At 41.1% G+C, this 22,756-nt stretch overlaps 1 protein-coding gene across 3 annotated transcripts in view; it reads right to left on the reverse strand.

Annotated features, from left to right (window-relative positions):
* Positions 1-768: 768 nt before the first annotated feature.
* LOC135204759 (gastrula zinc finger protein XlCGF17.1-like) overlaps positions 769-22,756 on the reverse strand; it is a 67,050-nt gene continuing 45,062 nt past the window's right edge. For all 3 annotated transcript variants that reach the window (XM_064234919.1, XM_064234917.1, XM_064234916.1), the window contains exon 3: positions 769-6,901. In XM_064234919.1, coding sequence (XP_064090989.1) covers positions 5,679-6,827 — 1,149 coding nt within the window. In that variant the 5' untranslated portion in view covers positions 6,828-6,901 and the 3' untranslated portion in view covers positions 769-5,678. The remainder of the gene's footprint in view (positions 6,902-22,756) is intronic.

Raw genomic sequence — 22,756 nt, forward strand, 5'->3', positions numbered from 1 at the left:
TTTGAATTTGTGCCTTGTGGCTGACTACGTGGTCCTTGGTTTAATTTTAAAATAAAAATGTCAAAGACCCACCCTGATCTCGCGGGACCTTCGCTATTAGTCCTTGGGACAGAACCATCCCAGTTGGAGGGAAAATTTCTGACATTTCGTCAACGTTTCCACAAACTGTCCAATCGCAATTTTTGGGGCAAAATGAGTTAATAATACCACAAAAACAATCATACTTTCATCTTTAATGTCACAAACTTTCAAATTGATATCTCAAGTAGTTTTTGGCATATAAAATATCAATACTGTTGAATATCGGCATTTCACACAAAAAGTTTCCACAAAGTGGGGAACATTCAATCGTCACTTTGTGAAAATGTGAGGCTTCTTGAATGTTATTTTTTTTTTCACAAAGTGCAGCATTGTTAATTAAAACCTTTTGGTTGCTCTGTATGGTAACTGTTTTTATTCACATGATAGTATTACGCTAATTTATGCATAATAACTTGACAATCATAAACTTTACAGAGTCTGCTGTTCAATTTTAGAAAGGAACTAAAAATAGAAATAGTATGGAAAGAAAAAAATTATATGTATATATATATATATATATATATATATATATATATATATATATAAATATATATATATATATATATATACATTCCAAAAATCAAGCTGCTTACTTGATTTTGAGGAACAGCAGTCCAGCATTGGTGCCCCTAATAGTGATGATGATATACCTTCATCAAAATTAGCCAAAAAGAAAAAAAAAAGAAAAAAAAAATATACAAATGACTACGATTCTCAGGATTCTGATATACCACCAACTACCATCGAAAATAATTTTGAGAATGACAATAATTCTTCCATGGACGTTTCAGATATGCTTAGGTCAGTGTGATTCAATCAGGGATCCAGTGTCTGTGGTGAACAATGACGACATACTACCTGAGGATGGAATATCACCAATTGGTATATGTGACAGTCAAGGTTGTAATGAGTGATGTGTTTGCAGCTTATGCAAGATCCGAATGTCAAAAGCTGGTTTGCATTTCTAATTTTGAAAATAACGACAGTTGCAAAAATCAGTGTGATAATAAGTAAGAATTGTGATAAAGCTTTTGTCCAAAATACGAGACTATCTTAAAAAAAAGAAACTGTCTCTGATTCCGTTAATGTAACATTCTGAACAGTTTGAACTTTATGGATTTGCAAAAGAAGCAAGTGGAATTTCGCCATTAAAAGGGGATAACTTTCCAGAAGAAAGGCTTCGAAAATTTTGCAATGAAAATCATAATTCTGGTTATGCATACATACGTGTAAAGTGTAAGCGAGAGGTACCCGCATTAAGAAACCTTAAGCCACGATGGTTTTCAGAAAAAAAAATTGTGCAATGTTAGAGGTCTGTGCTGTAGTGAAATAACAGACGAGGAAAGAAACACCCGTCTCAGTGGTTTTTATGATGCAAGAAGTGTTACAAAGCAAAGGGAATGGCTACGTCACATGTTCAAGCTACTGACACCAAGAATGATAAAGATAGGAAACTGAGTCGTAAAACCAGAACATTCTTATATTTATTACCAAAATCCGATGATAGACAATCACATTACAAGTGTGTAGTGATGTTTTTAAGCACACTAAATGTAAGTGAAAAGCAAATTAGGACAGAAATGAAGAAACTGTCATCAGATGAAGCTGTGCAATCAGAGGGTCGTGGAGGTAGAAGGGAGAAATTGAAGAAAAGGACGAAAGGCTTCAACTAAATGTGATAGAAGAGCACATTAATAGATTACCAAGGATATTTATATCCTGATTTGACAATCACCAAAAAGTATCATCAACTTTATACCAAAGGCAACAGTGGAAATGATGTTAGCTTTTCTTTTTGCTGAAAGATATTCAAAACTCAGAACTTAAAATTTCATGTGCCCAAAAAGGACCAGTGGTGTGAGAGAGAGAGAGAGAGAGAGAGAGAGAGAGAGAGAGAGAGAGAGAGAGAGAGAGAGAGAGAGAGAGAGAGAGAGAGAGAAGCATTCTGGAAAAGAAATAGAGATGAGCGAGAGGGATTGAAATTTCAATATGCAAAACATATAACAGAAAAAGATTTAGTCAGACATAAAAAAAAACAATCAAGGAGAGGGCCAAGTCGAATGTTGAACTAAATGCTGTGAATTTCTACCTGAAACAAGTGTTATATATGCCTAAATCTCTCTGCAATGAACTCTTTTACAAAAGAAAACTGTCATGCTATCATCTTATTATAACACAACTTAGGAAATGCTAAGGGTTCTCGTTGCTTTTGGCATGAAGGGATTGCTAAATAAGGAGCAAATGAAATTGCGTCTTGCATCAGAAGCTGGCTAGCAGAAGCAGACAAGAATTAAGAGTATACTGATGTTGCCTTTTTTGTGATGGATGTACCAGACAAAACGAGAATTCCATGCTGCCAGCTACATTGCTTCATTTTTTGGAGAATTCAGTTTCGATAAGGCCAATGTGAAGGAGACTCAGTGCACAGCAGTACTGAGAGGGCAATGAAAAGGGCAGGAGATACTTTCACCCCGACACAGTTGGCAATGGTTATTAGACTTGAAGGAAAAATCCTTACAAGGAACCGAAAATGATCAGCGACTGGAAGGATTATTCTTAACAACTGGATGAAGAAAAGGAAGGAAAACTTTCTACAAAGCCTCCCATACTGGCCAGGATTTCCAAACAATATCACTGACTGACTCTCAAACCACAGGGAAAACAGAAATGGAGAGTGTTGAGCAATCATAGCAGATTATTGAGAGGCTGTTAAATCATCAAGTGCAAAATTTGATGAGTTTGTGTAGTGGAACGACTCCTGTTATAAACAATCCTGATCACATTTCATTTTACCGTAATTTGCTTCATTACTAAAAATGTTAAGTAGGTACTAGTTATATCTAGAACAGACATGCAATCAAATGCTTTCAATGAAAATAAACTATTTCCATCAATACTGAAAGACTTTTTACCCAATAAAACCCTCATTCATATTTTCATACAAATATATATACTATATATGACAAACAATTAAATGTGTATATCATATCTTACCCTCTCAGCCTTTATTGTACGTATTTATACAAAACAAAATTTCAACCTTAGATTCGGTGTGTGACAAATATCCATAACTTCAAATAACAATGTCACCAGTGTGACAATAGATGTCGATTTGTTAACACTGTGAGTCAGTCAGTTTTCACAAACTTTGATAAACATTATTAAGAAATCTAAGAATTCAAGCAATTGTTTAAACACTGTTGGAAAGTGAAGGTCTTAATCCTATCAACTAACAAAAGTCAAATGTTCACCGACTAAATTACTTGATAAAAAGATGGTTTGAAGTGAGAGAAATCTTTAAATGTGATTTACTCAAAACAAGAATTTTGCAAATTCGAGTTTGTGGAAACGTCAGCGGACATTTGATAAGGCCAATTTCAAGATCTATTTTCATTGTAAATAACTTTAAATAAACTTTAAGTGTTTTAAGTGTTATATTTCGTAGTAAAACGTATAATCTGCAATCACATTTTATGATACTATACTTATTATACACTAGCGGGCATTGACAATTAGGTTTTGGTAGTGTCAAATTTTACTCAGATATCTGAGTTTTAATGAGGTCAAGTGAAAGATTTTATTTGTGTATAAACTACAGTGGTCTCCCTGTATTCGCGGGATATGCGTACCAGAAACCGCCCCCCCCACCCCATGAATAATTAGAACCTCTATAAAAAATGCTGAAAACAGCCTATTTTGTCAGTTAAAACTCAAGAAAAACCCACTAAAGATTTTTATACTTGTTTTTTTTTAATAGTTTTATCACAAAAGTGCATTTTACGATGAAATTGATAAAAAAACCAGGAATTTGTGGATATTTCTCATTGAAAAATACCACGAATATGCAAATTTTCCGCAAATAATGCGGGGAAACATTCCCGAGAGAAATCCACGCATGTTTGAGTCCGCGAATCCAGAGAACGCGAATACGGGGGGGTCCACTGTACTTCTATTATTTATCAATACTTCTAACATTTACACAATGAAATGAACTTAAAAAGAGGTTTAATCAGATCAGAATAATACATGACTTTAGTCACTTATAAAGCAAGTACTGGCTGAACACTTCCGACTGGTTAGCTTACAACAGAATACAGTCTGCCCACTGTGTCTGGTTTACTAATACAAAGCATTAGGATCTACTGACTTTTTTTTTCTTTTTGTGGTGTTTTTGTGTTGCACAGAACCAGTGGTTATTCAGCAATGAGACCAACGGCTTTACGTGACTTCCGAAGCACGTTGAGAGTGAACTTCTATCACCAGAAATACACAAGGATTTGCTATTGCTGTATCATTCTTTGTAGAAGATTAAAACCAAGAACATATAAAAAATAATCAAATAAAACTGCACCTAAATTTCATTGATGTGTAATGAATAAATCAATCTTTCTATTTCCAGTAAGGATGACATTTCGTGGAAATATTCAAGCTTACAACTACATATACAAGTGCAGATGCACAATGCTGAATAACATTATGTGTATTATTATCAAGGATTATTTTATCCAGACCTCTGAGCCTAACAACGGCTCTTCTCAGGCTGGTATAACAAAAGGGAGAAAAGTTCATGTCAGCCAATGACAAAACTAATTCTTCATTTGGAAATCATACAAAAACTACACTGGAACAAGAAAAGTGAAGAAGAAACAGGAAAATTTCTTAACCTAGCACTGTACGGCATCCTAAATTCACTCTTGATCGTGTGCTCTGGAAGGAGAAGGGTAATAAGGAATACGGAAGGGAAGGGAAGGGAAGCGGGAAGGGGAGGACACAGCCAAATTAACACCTGATCGTGTGCTGTGAAAAATCCAGAGTTTCATACAAACCCTGAGATACTGGGAGAGGTCATTGTTGGGTCACTAGAGGTCACTGCTGACTTACAGATTACGTAAGGTTGTACTGTCACTGGGATTGAGTAACCATTGGACAAAGGGAACAGGTAAAAAACTGAGTTACAAGATTTGGGGACAGACAGATCTTCTTCTTCCCAGCTTTATCCCTATTCGGGGTCACCATTTTGAATGAGTCTCTTCCATCTACCTCTGTCCTGTGTCACTTCCTCTCGTACTCCTTTCTCCCTCATATCATTTCTAATGCAATCTCTCCACCTGGTCTTAGGTCTTCCTCTCCTTCGTGTTCCATCCACCTCCACGTCCATCACTTCTCCTGCCTTGTGCTGCTCTTCTCTTCTCATCAGGTGGTCATACCATCTTAACCTTGACTCTTGCACTTTCTTTGATGCTTCAGTGGCCTTTACTGTCTGGGGACAGACAGATGCATGGAATAGAAACTGCTTGGACAGAGATCAAGTTTACAGTTTCTGTCTAGTTTGAATTCTCGCGTATTTTGAGATTACTTAATGAGAAAACCTTCTTTGATATATAGAGTAAGCATAAGGTTTCTCTCTGGCTTATGTTATTCTTATCTTTCAGTTTATATCTGAGGTGCAATGGCCCCAGCCTAGGGTCTATGGTTGCACCTCTATGTTCCACTAGCCTTATATCCGAGGGCTCTTTACAGTTCCTTTGAGGGCAGCAATCTGCACCTCATTTATACTTGGGCACCTAGGTATTGCCTGAAGATATTTTCTCAGGTTTTCATGTATGAGTTCTCATGTGATATTTGAGACCACTTATTCGAGTAAAACTTCTTTGACATATAGAGCAAGTATATGGTTTCTTGCCTGTATGACTTCTCATGTGTTCTGCGAGATCACTTGAATTAGAAAAACTTCTTTGACATATAGAGCAAGTATAAGGTTTCTCTCCTGTATGAGTTCTCATGTGTTTTGTGAGATTACTTTGAAGAGGAAAACCTCTTTGACATATAGAGCAAGTATATGGTTTTTCTCTTGTATGAGTTCTCATGTGTTTTGTGAGACCACTTGACACAGAAAAACTTCTTTGACATATAGAGCAAGTGAATGGTTTCTCTCCTGTATGATTTTTAATGTGTACTTTGAGGAACCAATGACTAGAAAAACTTCTTTGACATATAGAGCAAGCATATGGTTTTTCTCCTGTATGAGTTCTCATATGCTTTGAGAGATTACTTGAGCCAGAAAAACCTCTTTGACATACAGAGCAAGTGAATGGTTTCTCTCCTGTATGAGTTCTCATGTGTTTTGTGAGAGCACTTGGCTGAGAAAAACTTCTTTGACATATAGAGCAAGTGTATGGTTTCTCTCCTGTATGAGTTCTCATGTGGGATTTGAGAGTATTTGATTGAGAAAAACTTCTTTGACATACAGAGCAACTAAAAGGTTTATCTCCTGTATGAGTTTTCACATGTATTTTGAAATAACTTGAATCAGAAAAACTTCTTTGACATACAGAGCAAGTATGTGGTTTCTCTCCTGTATGAGTTCTCATGTGGGACTTCAAGCGGCACATGTGTGAAAATGTCCTTTGGCATTCAGCACAAGTTATTCGCTTCCCTGCTGTGTTGTGCCTCTTCGAAAATTGATCTCTTTTACCCAAATGTCTATTTTCTCCTGCAATACAGATCTTCTTTCTGCTTTCGTCATCACAGCTTGGAGAGCTGTCCTCCTCCTCCTCATACTTAATAGATTTGGATGAACAGTTCGCATCAAATTCATCACTTTCAAAAAATTCTGGTTCTGCCTTGACTTCTAAGAAGGGGTCTGCAAACGAAGAGCCTTCCCCTGTGTTTTCAGTTAGACCCTCCTCCAGATTCTCCTTCTCTTCTTTGATTAATAGCAATGACGATGATTTTTCAGCTTCCATTTTCACAGGATGTTCTACGTGCAATACTCAATCCTAGTTAGGAACTGACGTAATTTCCCTCTGTTTGGAACGATCTGAAATTAAATAAACACTCTGAGACCAACATGTTCTGAATAGCACCGTTCATGAAAACACTAAAATAAGCATCCTCTAGGAAACCAAATATCACAGTGTAATGATCATTAGGACAAAATTTGTCTCAAAAGAAATATTTAAAACAGCATCCTTGGATCTGTTCAGAATCAACAAATTTATTCAGGCCAAAGTTGGTGAACAATTCAACCAGTTTCTGCTTTATACAAATTCCAGACTTACTCTAATTTTGACAACCAAACTAACAGCAACTTTCCTTCATGAGTTGGGAGTAATATAAATCTACTTATTTCATACTAACCTGCAGAACTCAAATTCGTGTGTACCTTTCATGTCCAATAACTGGTCGACAAATCTACCAACATTGAATCCTAAACATTAGATACAAACATTAAAATACTGCATATAAATGCATACATATATAATATTGCCACATATATCCTTTAAATACATAAATACATATATGTGGAACTTGGGTTGCAAAACAATAGGCGACAGGTCAGTTGGTCTCTATGAAATTAGACTGCTTGGGGAGTGACGGAGCTCTGTCTAACACCAACCCATTCCTTTCTTTGTCATTGTCCAGTGCACATGGACGCTTGGCGGCTTTTTGTAGTGTTGGCCAGCAATCTTACTTTTAGTTATCAGTGCATTTGTCTACGTTATTATGGAGGATTTATCTAGTCATAGCAGTGCATTTTCATCAGCTTCAATGAACAGAAGATGCCGTACTTCCTGCCACGAACGGCTAAGTGTTAAACTCGTTTTTGATGTTCACACTGTCTGTTCTAAATGTAGGGATTGGTCTAGCTTGCAATGTCAGAGTATGTGTCTTACGCTAAGTCAATACTTATTAGGAGTAATAGCAAGCATAAAATTAGAGGTAGCGTGTGGCTTCACACGTGCAAGATAGTGGTGTAAGCACTCTCATTCTTGCCCAAGGATGTGCAAGTTTTTTCAGTTACCAGATCTTGCAGTGTTACCAGATCAGTGCGAGAAAGTACATAGATGATTAAGGTAAACCTGTTACATTGTTTGACTCTGAGATAGGTCCAACAATGAGATCAGGTTTCTGTCCATGATTTGAGCTCTATCCTCTGTAATTATAGGGATCATGAAGATAGTCAGATGAAGGATTTTGCTGATGTTAAGGATTTGGCTAATCATGTTTATTCCAGCTGCCTGGTCCTGTTTTGGGTTCGCCAGTGAGCCATCCTGTTGCAACACAGTCCGTGCATTCAGTACCACACCATTCCACAGGTAGTGGGAGTGTTCTCACTGCAGTGAATAGCAGGACCTTGGTTACTAGATTCTCCCTTTCCCCTGATATTTACTAGATGGGGATAGTGATGTGGATCTTGAAGGAGATTGGGAAAACCCGGGTAGGCCTAGGTCGGAAGGTTATGTTACTGAGACTTTATTTCAGGCCATGTGATCGTGTATGTTATGGGATGGGCAAGCTCTTTGACCTGTTGCAGTATTATCGCCTGAGCAGTATTTTGGATTCTATGGGACTAAGCTATGGTCTGGCTCACATTGTCATATGCTTGATGCTTGGTATTATCCACAAGACCACTTACTACGTTCATTCTGAGTCAGGGGATAGTTTGGTTTCTAGTGTGGGTAATAACCTTAAAGTTGGGACCTAATGCACTAATGTGAAGGATAGTGTTGCTATTAGTGGGGAGAGAAAGGATGTTCTTGGGAGGGAGAAGTCAGCGTTTGTAGAAGCCCTTTGTGCTCTGGCTAATAGAGGGAGGTCTCAGTTTGGGTCGCTACTTCTTCATCAGTTGGGGTGGAGAAATCTCAGGAGATGATTGTTTCTGATGGGGAAGGGGAGGATCAGAACTCAGTTCTAACCTTACTGAATATTGCAGACACAGCTGTGTATTTTCCATGTAAGACTTGCAATTCTGGGGATGGAGAGACAGCCTCAGTGGGAATGTAAAGGGGCATGCAGGAGTTTATTATGGGACTTTTCCCTGAGGCTATAGGTCTTTCAGTTCAGGCTAAACAGTGTTCTCAATTAAGGTCAGGCATCCAGGTTTGTTAGGGGAATGTCAAAGAAAGCATCACCTTCTTCCCTTCTCCAGTGGAACCTTGATGAGATTGGTGAAACCGAAACATTGCTACTGATAGCCACTTGCCAAGGTTTTAGAGGGTAGGCCAGCTATTCCCATCTCTGCTTTACCGTCCAGGAAAAAATATTTTAGTTTCTGGTTCCTCATGTTCAGCTCAGACCTTGAATGAGAATATGGCTAACGTGTCATCCGGTTCTGGTAAGCCTTTGAAGGCTCAGGTTGGGATTTCAGTGGATGATTGTTCAAAGTTGCAAGGGGCCTTTGGTGCCATTATGGAGATTGTTAATTCTCTAGTTTGGGTCTGGTCTGTAAACAATGCCATTGTCTCAATTCCTGGTCTTACTGATGACAACGTGTCACTATACCATCAACTGGTAGATAGTTTTAATTCCTCCCTGAAACAACTTATGTCAGAGAGTTCACCCTTAAGATCTTTCTTGCGGCTGGGCAGGAGGACTTTTATTTGGGACCTGCTCCTCCCACTCTTTCAGACCTAAACAAGAAGAAATTGAGAGCATTGTCCTTCTTGGGAGGGGGTCATTTGATGAGGCAGTTTTGGAAAAGTCCTAAATGATTCTATCTTAAGGTCAAGACGAAGGTGGGTTTTGCAGGACCAGTCAGGGGGCCCCTCATAAGAAATTTAGGGGAGGGAATTCTCATGGTTTAGGTGATGGTAAGAGTGATTCTTCTGCTTCTTCTGGTGGGCAACAGTCTACTTCACTTGGTAGGGGGCAAAATTCTGGGAAATAGGGGACATCTCCTTAGCAGTTAGGGCAGTATTGGAGTTTAGTAATCCTCAAGAGTGGAACACTGGGTCATCCAAGCCCTCAAAGAAAGGTATATGGTTCCCTTGGAGTCTGTTCTGCCGCTGTCGAATACCCCTATCCGATTCGACAGTTATTCTCCCGCTTCAACCGAAGGAAGAGCTCTAGAGGCCGAGATAAATTCCTTAGTAATGAAAAAAACAGCAGATCAGACACCCAGATCAGTTCTGGGAATCCATCAGGACAATTGGATGTTCTCCATCAATCTCAAGGATGCATTTCTTCAGGCCTCCATTTACCCTCAGTCTCGTCATCTCCTCAGGTTTTATTGGGACGGGAGGGTTTGGCAGTTTTGGGCGACATGCTTTGGTCAGTTGATGGCCCAAGTGTCAGGTCTCCTCCACTCTTGAGGCATTCAAATACTCAGTTCCAGGCATTCCCTGGTTTACGACAGTTTTTCAGATACATTCATGAAAAAATCCAGGATGGTTTACGACACTTAGTCAGGTTTTACGGAGTTCTAAGTTACAACAGTTTTCCAATAAGGTGACACTCCCGTATTTGCAGATTATGGATTTGCAGACTTACGTATTCGTGGATTTCTCTCTGGAACATATACACCCATTATTCACCAAAAATTCGCCCATTTGCAGTATTTTTCTATGAAAAATATCCACAAATTCCTGTTTTTTTTATCAATTTCATAATAAAAATGCACTTTTTGTGATAACACTATTAAAAAAACCAGGTATAAACATTAATGATGGGTTTTTATTGAGTTTTACCTAACAAAATAGGCAGCTTTAAATGTTTTTATAGGGGTATCAACTATTCGTGGGTTCTAGCTATTTGTGGGGGGGGGGGGGGTCCTGGGACCTATCCCCCACAAATAGTACGGGGGAACACTGTATCATAAAAGAATATAAATTTTCATAATAAAATTCATTATATCTGGATACTTACCTACTGAGGCGAGTCAGCATTCAAATAAAAAATTGAATGGCTGTCTGGATGACTCTAGTTCACCTGTTCTCCACCTGGTGTGTTTCGAATGTTTTAGCTCGTCAGAATTCTTCTGGACAGCCCACTAAGTTGTGGGGAGGCTGGCTGGAGTCTACTTTAACAGTAGGTAAGTATCCAAATAACATATTTTATTATGAAAATTTATATCATTTGTTATGAATCTTACCTACTGTTCAATTAAGCTGATTTTCACATTAAGAAGAGGATGGTGGGTAGTGCAGCTAGAGAAAAATCCACTCAGCCAATAGAACTAAAGGTTTCTTGCATGAAACCCAAAACACTTACCTGATCCAGAATCCTTTCTGGATTTTACTTCCACCAAAAGTTGGATGTTGGATTCCATTCATGTAGCACAGCAAAGAGCATCCTTGTGGAGAAAATGGCTTCGATTCAGCCAGAATGAAACAGAGGCGGTATGAGGGGACCCCTGTGTCTGGGCCCAAAAGTCCTATAAAACGAGTCACTTAAAATATCTTTATGATATAAAGGTATGCTCCTATACAAAATTTGTACCTTCACCCTCCTCAAAATATTAAAACCCAGGACTTAAAGAAAAGAGCCCAAACAATTGCTCTTTCTTCAGTTCAGGAAAATACTACCTACTACTAGTAGTGGATTAAGGGCTTTACTGTTTTCAAACAAAAATGATATTGTTATTGTACAATAAAGTTTCATACATACTTACCTGGCAGATATATACTTAGCTATAGACTCCGTCGTCCCCGACAGAAATTCAAATTTCGCGGCGCACGCTGCAGGTAGGTCAGGTGATCTACCGGCCTGCCGCTGGGTGGCAGGAATAGGAACCATTACCGTTCTAGAACCAGATTTTTTCTTCCACCTGTCTCCTGAGGGGAGGCTGGGTGGGCCATTTAATCGTATATATCTGCCAGGTAAGTATGTATGAAACTTTATTGTACAATAACAATATCATTTTCATACATTCAACTTCCCTGTCAGATATATACTTAGCTGATTGGCACCTTTGGCGGAGGGTAAGAGACAGCTAATTACTGATTAGACCGGTAAACAACATACGTTGTAGGTAATGGATAAATAAAACCTTGGTTCCTATGTGTTTAGACGAAGGGTTGACTTCCTAGCTATTGCTAGTAGTCTGCTTCGTCTCAAGAGCCTCAGCAAGGATGTGACCTATGGCTAAGAGTTCTTGTAGATCTGTCAATGGGGTCTTATCCACTTACTTGACAGAATCTAATGGTCTTTTGTCAATGGGGTCTTATCCACTTACATGACAATACACCTATGGCTAGTGGCATAATTAAGGAGCACAACACCGGTCCCGATCACCTGATCCTAACACGAGGGTTAGTGCTTAAAAAAGAGTTATCCCCAAACTCCTTTCAAACAACCCAAAGAAAAAAACACCATGTTAAATAAATCTAACTCACTAGTTAAGGATCAGTGTCGGCTCCCTATCCCAGCAACGTATCCGTAGACACGTATAACCAAGAGAGAAGGATCTCTCGTAGGTCAACTTGACCTCCTTCGTGTAATGGGAAGTCAACACAGAGTTGCATCTCCCATAAGTGACAGCTAATATGTCCTCATGACATATTGTTATGGAAAGAACAAGAATTCATAAAAGCTCGCACTTCATGCGCTTTTAATTCTCAGCTGTTTGAAGGAATCATCAAGTTACTCATGAAGTGCTTTAGCGATCACACTTGTTTCAAGGAAGACCAGGGCTTTCTTTGAAATGGATCTCTTCTGGATGAAGCCTAGAGCCTGGCTGGCGTCTGGCTGGCGCCTTGTGCCTGCCTGGCGTCTCGCGCTTGCCTGGCGCCTCGCGCCTGCCTGGCGCCTCGCGCCTGCCTGGCGCCTCGCGCCTGCCTGGCGCCTCGCGCCTGCCTGGCGCCTCGTGCCTGCCTGGCGCCTCGTGCCTGCCTGGCGCCTGACGCTTGGTTGGCGCCTAGCTCCTGGAAGGCACTTTTCGCCCGACTCCTGGCTGGCGCCTCGCGCCTGGAAGTAGCTTCGCGCCTGGCTCCAGACTGGCACTATTTGGCGCCTGGCGCCTGACTGACTCCTCTCCACTTGCTGGAGCTTCGAGCTTAGTAGAGTCTCGAGGATGTCTGGCGATGTCCACATCGGACACTCTTATCTGTCCGATTTGTTCGCCTCTAGCGCATCTGCGCTAGGTTGGAGGCCCCCTCTTTCTCTTCATCAGACAATGACAGTGTTCCTTGAAACTGTCTGCCTCTGGCGTTTTTTACGCCTGTTTTGGCATTTGGCGCCTGGTTGGCGCTACATTGTCCGAAAGTCCTGAACATCCACAATAGTTTATCAGGAGATTGGAGAAGGGTGGAAGAAATTCTTCCACTTTGAGCTTTTGGCCTCTCCGGCAAGGGGAGGTGATTGTAGTAAACTACATCCATTAGACGATAGGACAACTAACAGTACGAGAGATAAGAGTCTTCCTCCGAGGAGGATCCTTATTGAATCCTTCCGTTGCTAACGAGATCTCTTCTTACTTGTTGATGAAGTTCCTCGTTGCAGAATCTTCCCTATCCTTGTCCGAAGGAAGGGAAGGAGCTTGGAAGTCGAAGGAGACTCAGAGCTGAAATTGGGAGGACTCCTGATTTCTAGCTCTTATTGTATCCTTCTGAATACCTTCTGGGAAGCATTTCGAGCCCTCATCGCATCCCAAAGACTTTGTAGGCAAACGTTTAAACTATCTCTTCTTCTGTAGGTGAAAACGTAAGTACCCTGCCTGGGCAATGAAACTTCTATCTGAAAGCGTTGAGTCAGGAATGGAGGGTTTTAGTTCTTTTGCCAGACATACTATGCTGGCAAGAACCCATTGCCGAGTCTCCATTGAATCTGATGCGAGATTCCAATGCACAAAAAATTCACTTGTCTTCTTGGTCGTTTAGGGCCAAGAGAAACAAAGAATTCCCTCATAAAATTTCTCAAAGAAGTTTGATGAGGAGCAGTTCCATATTGTCAGAACACGGAATCTGAGGTCACAAAAGATCCCATTCGAAGTACATGATATCCTACTCTTGTCGTATTGAGGTATCGTATAAGATCCCGAAGATCTTAATCCTCTGCTATCTCTAATTCCCCTTGTATAGACAGAGTATAGCCTTTTACTGCGTTCTTTGATAGCAGATATATACAAAGGTGATTCTTCCCTCTGAAAGGGAAGAAAAAACCGCTATGTGGTTCACAGAGGTATCGGAAGAGGACAGTTTCCTCATTCCATCTAGCACGATCTGCAGCAATTCTATGTCTTGGCCATGACTATTGTCATTTACCTTGAAAAATCCTCTCATTCATGTCCACTTCTGGTCAGTCTGTACGCGGACAGACTTAGAGTGTAGAGGTTGTTAAGGTCCAATTATAATAGATGCTGATAGAATCTCCAGACTCTCTTGGAAAAGCCTTCCAAAACATGCTGTGAGAGGAACGTGACTTCTGTGAATCCAACCTAAGGCCAAAATGAGGCATAAGGTATCATCCTCTCTTCCTTTGATGCCCATTTATCTTAATATCTGTTAAGAATTTATATATCTTGGGGAAAAAAGACTAAAGTTTATTCCCCATTTAAACTAAAAATGGCGTATATTGCTACCTCTCTTGGTTCGAGAATAAGGAAGCAGTCTAGAGGAAGCCTGTTTGTCTTCCACCTTGTGAAGAGATCTATGAAGAAGACATCTCGCAGGTTTCCACAACTCTCTTTCCAACTAAGACTAGACATAAGTTGATAGTTATATCGTCGATCGAGAAAGTTCTCACGGACGTGCAACATCGTGCAGCAAACCTCTTATGGATCGTTACGTTCCTTGTCTGTTTTCCAAACAGGTTCTCTCTTGTTAACGCGAACATGGGCGAACAAAGAGATTCTCGATGCTCCTTGAGATATGAGAGAGCTGTGGAATTAGTCAAATTGATTTGAAAAAATCATTTCGTCCCTCCTTGGGATCGAACACCCCTCCAGTTAGACGGGGAACGAAATCAGGAACGAACCGTGCCGTTACCGAGCCTGCTGTCAGAGAGGTTACTGAAGCCTTCGATTAATAACTCGCTATATCGAAAAGTTAGCTAGTCCATTATTTTGCTTCCGTAAGCATGAGAGCATCAAATAATATATATAGCTCTACTGCATTAAATTCATATTGTTGTCTTATTCTTATAATCCTCTTACATTGCGGTAAACACTACCGCAAGATTACAAGGGATCTTTTTATTGAACACTCCTTAGCAAAACGAATACCATGTTATTCATGTTTGCCTATAAATCCCCTCAAATTGAGGCTAAGTCCATGATTGTAGGGGGAAAATACGGTTAACCATTCGATCCCGTAGGAGAGAGAGATGTAACCAAGTGATCATGACCGAGAACTGGATGGTACTGTATTGGCTTACAATGACAGCCGTCTCGTTCGCTGCCTGGCTGCATTCTTCCTGAGTTGCCAGTTACTCCATTCAATGAAGGAATATAATAAAATTATTCTTGAGCCTAAGGAAGCTCTCAATAATGCATATTTAAGCCAAACAACCTTTGTTAAATACCGAAGCTGAGTAGGTATTGTCGTAACAAACCTTTTAAGCGAAGTCCTTACTAGGAAATTCCTGTAAGGATATAGATAATTCCGTAGCGAACCACAAAGGCAACTATGGTATGCGTATATGACTTGTCATTCAGTAGTCGTATACACCAAATCTTCTTACTACAACTACATTCTTTCCTCTCTGATGCAGAGAGAGAATGGAAATATTACTCTCTTTGTTCTTTTCGTCAATAAACCCGAATTAGTATTAGTCGAAAGAGATCGCAAATGACAACTGAGGATCGAAGAGAATCTCTCAAGCTTTTATTCTCTTGGAGATAAGGCCGTATTCTACGCCTCTATTATCTGGAAGAGCCTCTAATCAATGAATGAGAGCTCGTACGAATCTTGTTCAATTTCCAAACGATTGCCACTCTTTCTGTAAATGGTTGGTTGCATTATTTTTTAGAAGGAGGATGATTTTAATATCCTCTTACTAGTAATGAACTATAATTCTCTCAATAAAAAAGGTCGCTAAGGTCTTCTAAACTGAGAGACCTGCCCCCTCATTGGCTTCCAATTCCGATCTATCTTCCATTTCCTGTCCATCAAGTTGGGAGAAGAATGAGCAACCGGAGGAGAGCGCCTCCTTTCGTAAGGTGAAGGGCTTTTAGCAGTACTGACATTAACCCGACAAGGGCTACGGCCGCCTGTGCGACATCGAGTCCCCGCCAGGAGAAGGCCGATCTTGCTCTTGCCTTTGCTTGCATTAAGACTATCCTGACAAGGGCGACGGCCGCCTGTGCGACAACTCCCGTCCCTATCAGGAAAAGGCCTCGAATGTCTTTCACCTTTCGCAGAATCAGGCATATCCTGACAAGGGCTACGGCCGCCTGTGCGACATCTAGAGACCCTGTCAGGTGAAAACTGATCCTGCGAAAATTCCCAAAGAGGAGCCTCTCGGTCCGCCTCTAACTCCATTTCCGATGAAGATCCTGGTTCATAGCGCCTGGAGCCTGGCTCCTGGTGCTTCAGGCGCTTTGCGCCTCGTTTCAGGCGTTTCAGGCACTTTGCGCCTCATTTCAGGCGCTCCAGGCGCTTTGCGCCTCGTTTCAGGCGCTTCAGGCGCTTTGAGCCTTGTTTCAGGCGCTTTGCGCCTCATTTCAGGAGCTTTGCGCCTCATTTCAGGCGCTTCAGGCGATTTGCGCCTCGTTTCAGGCGCTTTGCGCCTTGTTTCAGGCGCTTCAGTCGCTTTTCGCCTAGTAGGAGTTTCAGGTCTTTCTTTAGAATCCTCTCGCCTTGTCGGCGTTTTGCGCCTGGCAGGCGCCTCGTCCGAGCTGTCAAAGACTTCTATCGGACAGGATTTCTTAACGGGAAGGAAGTGATCCTTCCTCCTGGGAGGATGCTTCTTCAAAACTCCCATTAACGCAGATATCTGTTGTTGCATTTCTCTTAGGATCTTCGTAGTGGCGTCTTTTTTCTCCGTATCCGATCTAGGGGAAGGAGGATTTGATGAATAAATCTCTTTCTTCTTCTCAGGTGGATAGTCCTCTGGAAAACTTTCCGGGCTAGAATCCCAAGCTGGAGAGTTTCTTTTAGAAGGTCTCGATAGCTTGTCAGAACTCCACCCTTTTTTCCTTTCGATGAAGAATCGGATGACGAAAAACACTGTTTTAAGATGCCTTTCCAACGGCTATCCTTGGCAGTCTGGGACGCTACTACAGAACCTGCCGATGGGACGCCTGACCGGTGGGGATTCTCTGAAACCTCCGTGCGGCTTTCGACATTCCTTCTCCTCTGGGCTTGTGAGCTTGGAAGAGGTCTAGGCCTGAGAGCGAGACAGAGCCGATCGGACGCACCCTCCACTATTTTAGGACGCCTTTCCAATGGCGAACTTGGCAGTCTGGGACGTTCTACAGAATCTGCCGAGGGGACGCCTGACCGGTGGGGATTCTCTGAAGCCTCCGTGCGGCTTTCGACATTCCGTCTCCTCTGGGCTTGTGAGTTTGGAAGAGGTCTAGACCTGGGAGCGAGACAAGAGCCGATCAGACGCACCCTCCACTGCAATGGGGAACACTGTAATCACTTCTTACCTTTTAATAGCTCGCATTTTGAGCTACATCCCTTGTCTTCAAATTGCAATTATGAATTTGAAGTTTCTGTGAAATAAGAAGGTGATGAGGATGCAACACTACTAGTACTGTTAATACTCTAACTGCTCGTTAGTACGAGTAGCGAATAAAACTTCTAAAGGAAGCGTATCTAGTTATATTCTTTTCTGACTCCTTAAAGTAGAGAGTCAGTATATTTCCTCAATCAATTCTAACACTTATTACACGTATTAATGAATAAATATTAATATTTCCCTTTCTTGCAAACTATGTGAGTGTCTACCGACAATTTCGGTAGTTACAAGTCATATATTCTTCGAAATTTTCAAAGCCAAATTCATTAAAAAGTTACTAAAAGTTAATAAAAGCGTATGCCGAGCCAAAGACCCAGTACTTCCCTGCAAAAGACAGCCCAGAAGATCGATGGCGATGAAACACGAAAATCAAGTCAGGAGGTACCGCAAACATATGTTTACAATACGGCGACAGAAAAAATCTGGTTCTAGAACGGTAATGGTTCCTATTCCTGCCACCCAGCGGCAGGCCGGTAGATCACCTGACCTACCTGCAGCGTGTGCCGCGAAATTTGAATTTCTGTCGGGGACGACGGAGTCTATAGCTAAGTATATATCTGACAGGGAAGTTGAATGTATGAAATTCTGTATACATAAGGTAGTGAGCGGGTAAAAACCAAATTGCACTTCTACTGTGCCACATCAATCCTATTCTGGAGAGACAAATTGACTTAACACTACATTAAATTACAACTGCTGCTCACATTATGAATGTTTACATTTAATAAAGGTAGAGGATATGGAGCTAGTTCTCATGCACTAGCCTAATCAAATACGACACAGAGGACCTCGTGTTCCTTGACAAAGACATTCTAGCTTCTAAAAACACAAAACAAAAGGTTATCTTTGCCTCTTCCAGGCTTAACCTTCACAAATACATTATTGGTTTTCTAAAACCACAAAACAAAAAGTTAACTTTGCCTCCAAGCTTGGCAAAGACAGCTACGTTTCCTAAAACCACAAAACAAAAGGTTAACTTTGTCTCTTCCAGGATTAACCTTTGACAAAGATGTTCAAGTTTCTAAAAGGATGATAAAAATGTTCTAGGTTTAACCAATCTGATTAAGTTTTAATTGCCCCAACAGGACATAGAAGTTTCCTCTTCTTCCCCACTAAGGAGTACACTGGAATTTTCACAGGTCACTGTAAAATGTAGCCTTAACATCACCCTCAGCTCTAAGGCAAAAAGATAAAATAGCATTCCCTTTACAAGAGTTTAAAGAAGGGTGCTGGCAATAAATTTACTTATTTGGTGCTGATAGTACTCAATAAAGTTTAGACCTGCATCTATCAAACTCCAGAGAGAGACTGATATAGAGATAAAGGGGCTTTAATCTCAACACCTTATAGTGCTGATCCTCAGCGAGATCTAAAGGTATATGATGCAACACTGAGGAAAGTATGGAACGATAACTTTGGAAGTAGACAGCAAAAAGTCTTGCTATCTCTAAACAGAAAACATTGATGTCTACAAGGTTCCAGGTGCTGAAAATTCCTCTAGAATGCCACCCTCAGCAATACACAGGCCACTGCTTCTGACCCCAGGCAACGGATGATTTCAATTAAGGACAGATCCTATGATAACCTGAAAATCTTCTTATTGGGAGGGAACATTCTAATATCTCCAAGCAGTTAAGGAGATGCCTAAGTTAATGGAACTGTATCGAATTGTTGAATATAGTTGATTTCCTCTTAATGAAAGAATGAGAGACATCTACCGAGAGCATTGGAAATTCTGAAAATCATTTGCCCTGAGGCTACAAGGGCTCTACAGGAGACAATAAGCAATTCTTAAACTTGAAATTGCTCAATAGTATTCAGAGCAAATACGAGGGGCAGGCCTATAAGTCTGAATCTGGCCAAATTTGAGGAAACATCCACTGCTCAAGCCTGAGGGCCATCAAAGGAGTAGTAAGTCTAAATGAGTGCTCCTCAAATCCCCCAGCTACCAATTCTTACGCATGTAAAGGCCATTTGTAGGCAGTTTGTTCTTTCTGAATCCCTAATTGCCAAAACTCTGTCCTTCCACAGAATGAATGATCAAACCCATATGTTGTTTCTTTTCACTCAAAGCAGCAAACTTTCCACAAAGACTTTGTTTCTGACCAGGAATAAACCTGCTAAGCATCCAGATGTCTTTCCACTGCCCTAACATCTAGAAAGTTTTACCAGGTGTAGTGTTGACCATTCTATGTTGCATGACTTAGGCTTAAGAACAGCCCTGGAGCCAAAGATGATCCTGGATTACTTACAAATCTAAAGAACGTTATTTGTAAGTTATAATTATTACGCCAAAACTGTACGTTAATTAAGCGATTATCTGAAAAAAATCCAGTGAGGCCATGTTTCCTAATAAGGAAAAGCCCTAACTATATAGGAAGTTTCCTTCAGGCCTAAAATTATTCAAGTAGCACATGCCTATTCATCTTTGACGGACAAGCATGCATAAAGTATCATCCCCACATCTTTAGATAAGAATGGGGATATAGAGAATTAAAAATATAATGCATAGAAATTGGGTCAGAAGCAACAGGTCCTTGGCCTTTGGAATACTGTTGACAGAGTTAGCGAACTTGAACCATTGATTCTGTAGAAGTGTCTTGCTCCTAAAGTCGACACCATCCATCTGACAAAACTTATAGAGGGCTGTACACTAAGCCAAACAAAGTGCACAGAACAACAATATGCACCTTTTTGTAAATATGTCTTGAAGGAACTTGGGTGACTGAGGATGTATTGGTAAGTGGAATACATTCTGCATGTGTATCACAAGTCTGACCGTTCTTTGGAAAGGAACTAAAAATGTTATTGTTATAATACAATAAAGTTTGTTCATACTTACCTGGCAGATATATATATAGCTGTATTCTCTGAAGTCCGACAGAATTTCAAAATTCGCGGCACACGCAGTGGGCGGCCAGGTGGTTAGTACCCATTCCCGCCGCTGGGAGGCGGATATCAGGAACCATTCCCATTTTCTATTCATATTTTATAGTGCCACTGTCTCCTGAGGGGAGGTGGGTGGGCACTTAATTATATATATCTGCCAGGTAAGTATGAACAAACTTTATTGTATTATAACAATAACATTTTGTTCATGAAACTTACCTGTCAGATATATATATATAGCTGAATCCCACCTTTGGAGGGTGGGAAGAGACAGAATAGGATTTTAGGAAACAAATCTATGTAGATGATAGACATCTTGGTTCCCTACCTTTTAGCATAGCTGACTTCGTGATTACTGTCACCAAAGTCTGCTTCTGCTTTACTAGAGTTGCCAGCGAGGTAGAGACCTGTAATGCTGGTGTGCTCTAGATGATCTGTCAACGGGGGCGTGACCACAATGTGACTAGACCATATGACCATACTTCTGAGGGCAACGAAGCTAAAACCACCACCTGACCTAACCTATCAAAGTTAGTTCCATAACTTCTAGGCTAAAGAAAGGGAACGCGCCTCAAGCGACCGACCCTTCAAAGTTAAAAGCACACCTATCCCTTTTCTATAGGATAGGATTCGTGCTGCTTCCTGCCCCCAATAATATATCTACGGATATGTATGGTCCTAGCGACTTGCAGATCTCATATGTCGTCTTCACATCTCGCCGGGAGTGTGAAGCGAACACAGAGTTGCTTCGCTAAAACGTGGCACTCAGGATGTTACTGAGTGTCATGCTCTGTTGAAATGCTTTCGAGGCCGCGCCCTCACCTCTTGAGCATTCAGTTTAAAAAATCTCAAATCTTTATGCAAACATAATGAATGAGACTGTTTAAAAGAACTCCTTAACTATAACGCCAGGGTGTTCTTGGACATGGGCAAGTCTGGTCTTTTTACGGAACACCGCAGATTGTCCGAATGACCTCGACTTCCTTTAGTTTTATCACGATAAAACTTGAGAGCCCCGACATGGCACAGGACTCTCTGTGGCTCTTGCCTGATAATTTGTGCCATCCCCTTGATCTCCAGCCCTCTTGGCCAAGGGTTAGATGGGTATTCGTACTTAGCACGAAAGGAAGCCTTAGAGGGCCACCGCATTATGTTCTCTAAAGCCAAAACCTCTGATGATGGCTAAAACCTCACTAACCCTCTTTGCCGTAGCTAGAGTGGTTAGAAAATTAGCCTTTCTGGACACGTGTATAAGTTTACAGAAAGGAGAAGTTGAAATGCTTTGACATCCGGAACTTCAGACCACGTCTAAGTTCCATGACAGCTTCGATCTAGACAATTTAAAGATTTCCACAGACCTCAAAGATCGTGAAGGGCTTTTTTGTTTGACAGATCCGAATCTCTGAGCCTAGAGGCCGTCAACAACATATTTCCGTCTTCTACAATAGTTGCGACTGTTTTGGAGGGTGGGATAGCTTATCCCATACTTCAGACGGAAAGGGAAGACGGTAAAGTAATACACAGAGTTCAAGGTGGAGGAACACTCTTTCTTCCTACACTATCCCCAGAAACGGTCCAGTCCAATTGTTACACTGCAAAATAGGCAGCACTGCTATGTCTTGGAAATGGGACTTTGCCATTAACTTGAAGATCCTCTTGCTTCTCTACAATCTGAACGCATTCAGACTCAGAGCGGAGAGGTTTTAGGGACCTCTCGAAGTGAGGCTGTTAGAGTAGACCGATTCTCTCGGGAAGGGTCCTTGGAAAGTGCTCTCTGAAGGACGTGGCCTCTGTGCATCCAGCCTCTCAAAGACCAATCTGGAGCGATCAGCGTCTTTGTCGCTCCCTCTGACGCCAGCAATTAATTATATTCCTAAGCTTTGAATAGGGGAAAAGAGACTAACCAACTATCCCCATTCCATACTATAGGATGGCGTCTATTGCTACTGCTCTCGGATCGAGAATAAGGGAGCAACATAGAAGAAGCTTCTTCGTCTTCACTATTGCGAAGAATCTACGAAAGGATGACCGCAGAGTCTCTACAACTCTCGACACACTTCTAAACGAGGATTACTCAGTTTGGAAGTTGCTGTCGTCGATCGAGAAGATCCGCACGGACGTGTACTCGTGTAACGAACCTCTTGAGGATCATTACGTTCTATGCGTATGCCCATAACCATCTCTCTCCTCTTGAGACATGAGAGAGCTGTGGAATTATCTAAGATGATTTTGACCACTCGGCCAAAACTCACTCTTTTAGGAACTGGAGAGCCAACCAAATTGCTCCCAATTCTTTTTAGACTATGTGCCAGGACATCTGTACCTCTGTCTAGATGCCTGGCACCCTCTCGCTATCACCTAAGGTGGTCGTCAACGCATTGAG

This window comes from Macrobrachium nipponense, chromosome 47, assembly GCF_015104395.2.
Source record: "Macrobrachium nipponense isolate FS-2020 chromosome 47, ASM1510439v2, whole genome shotgun sequence".
Lineage (NCBI taxonomy): Eukaryota > Metazoa > Arthropoda > Malacostraca > Decapoda > Palaemonidae > Macrobrachium > Macrobrachium nipponense.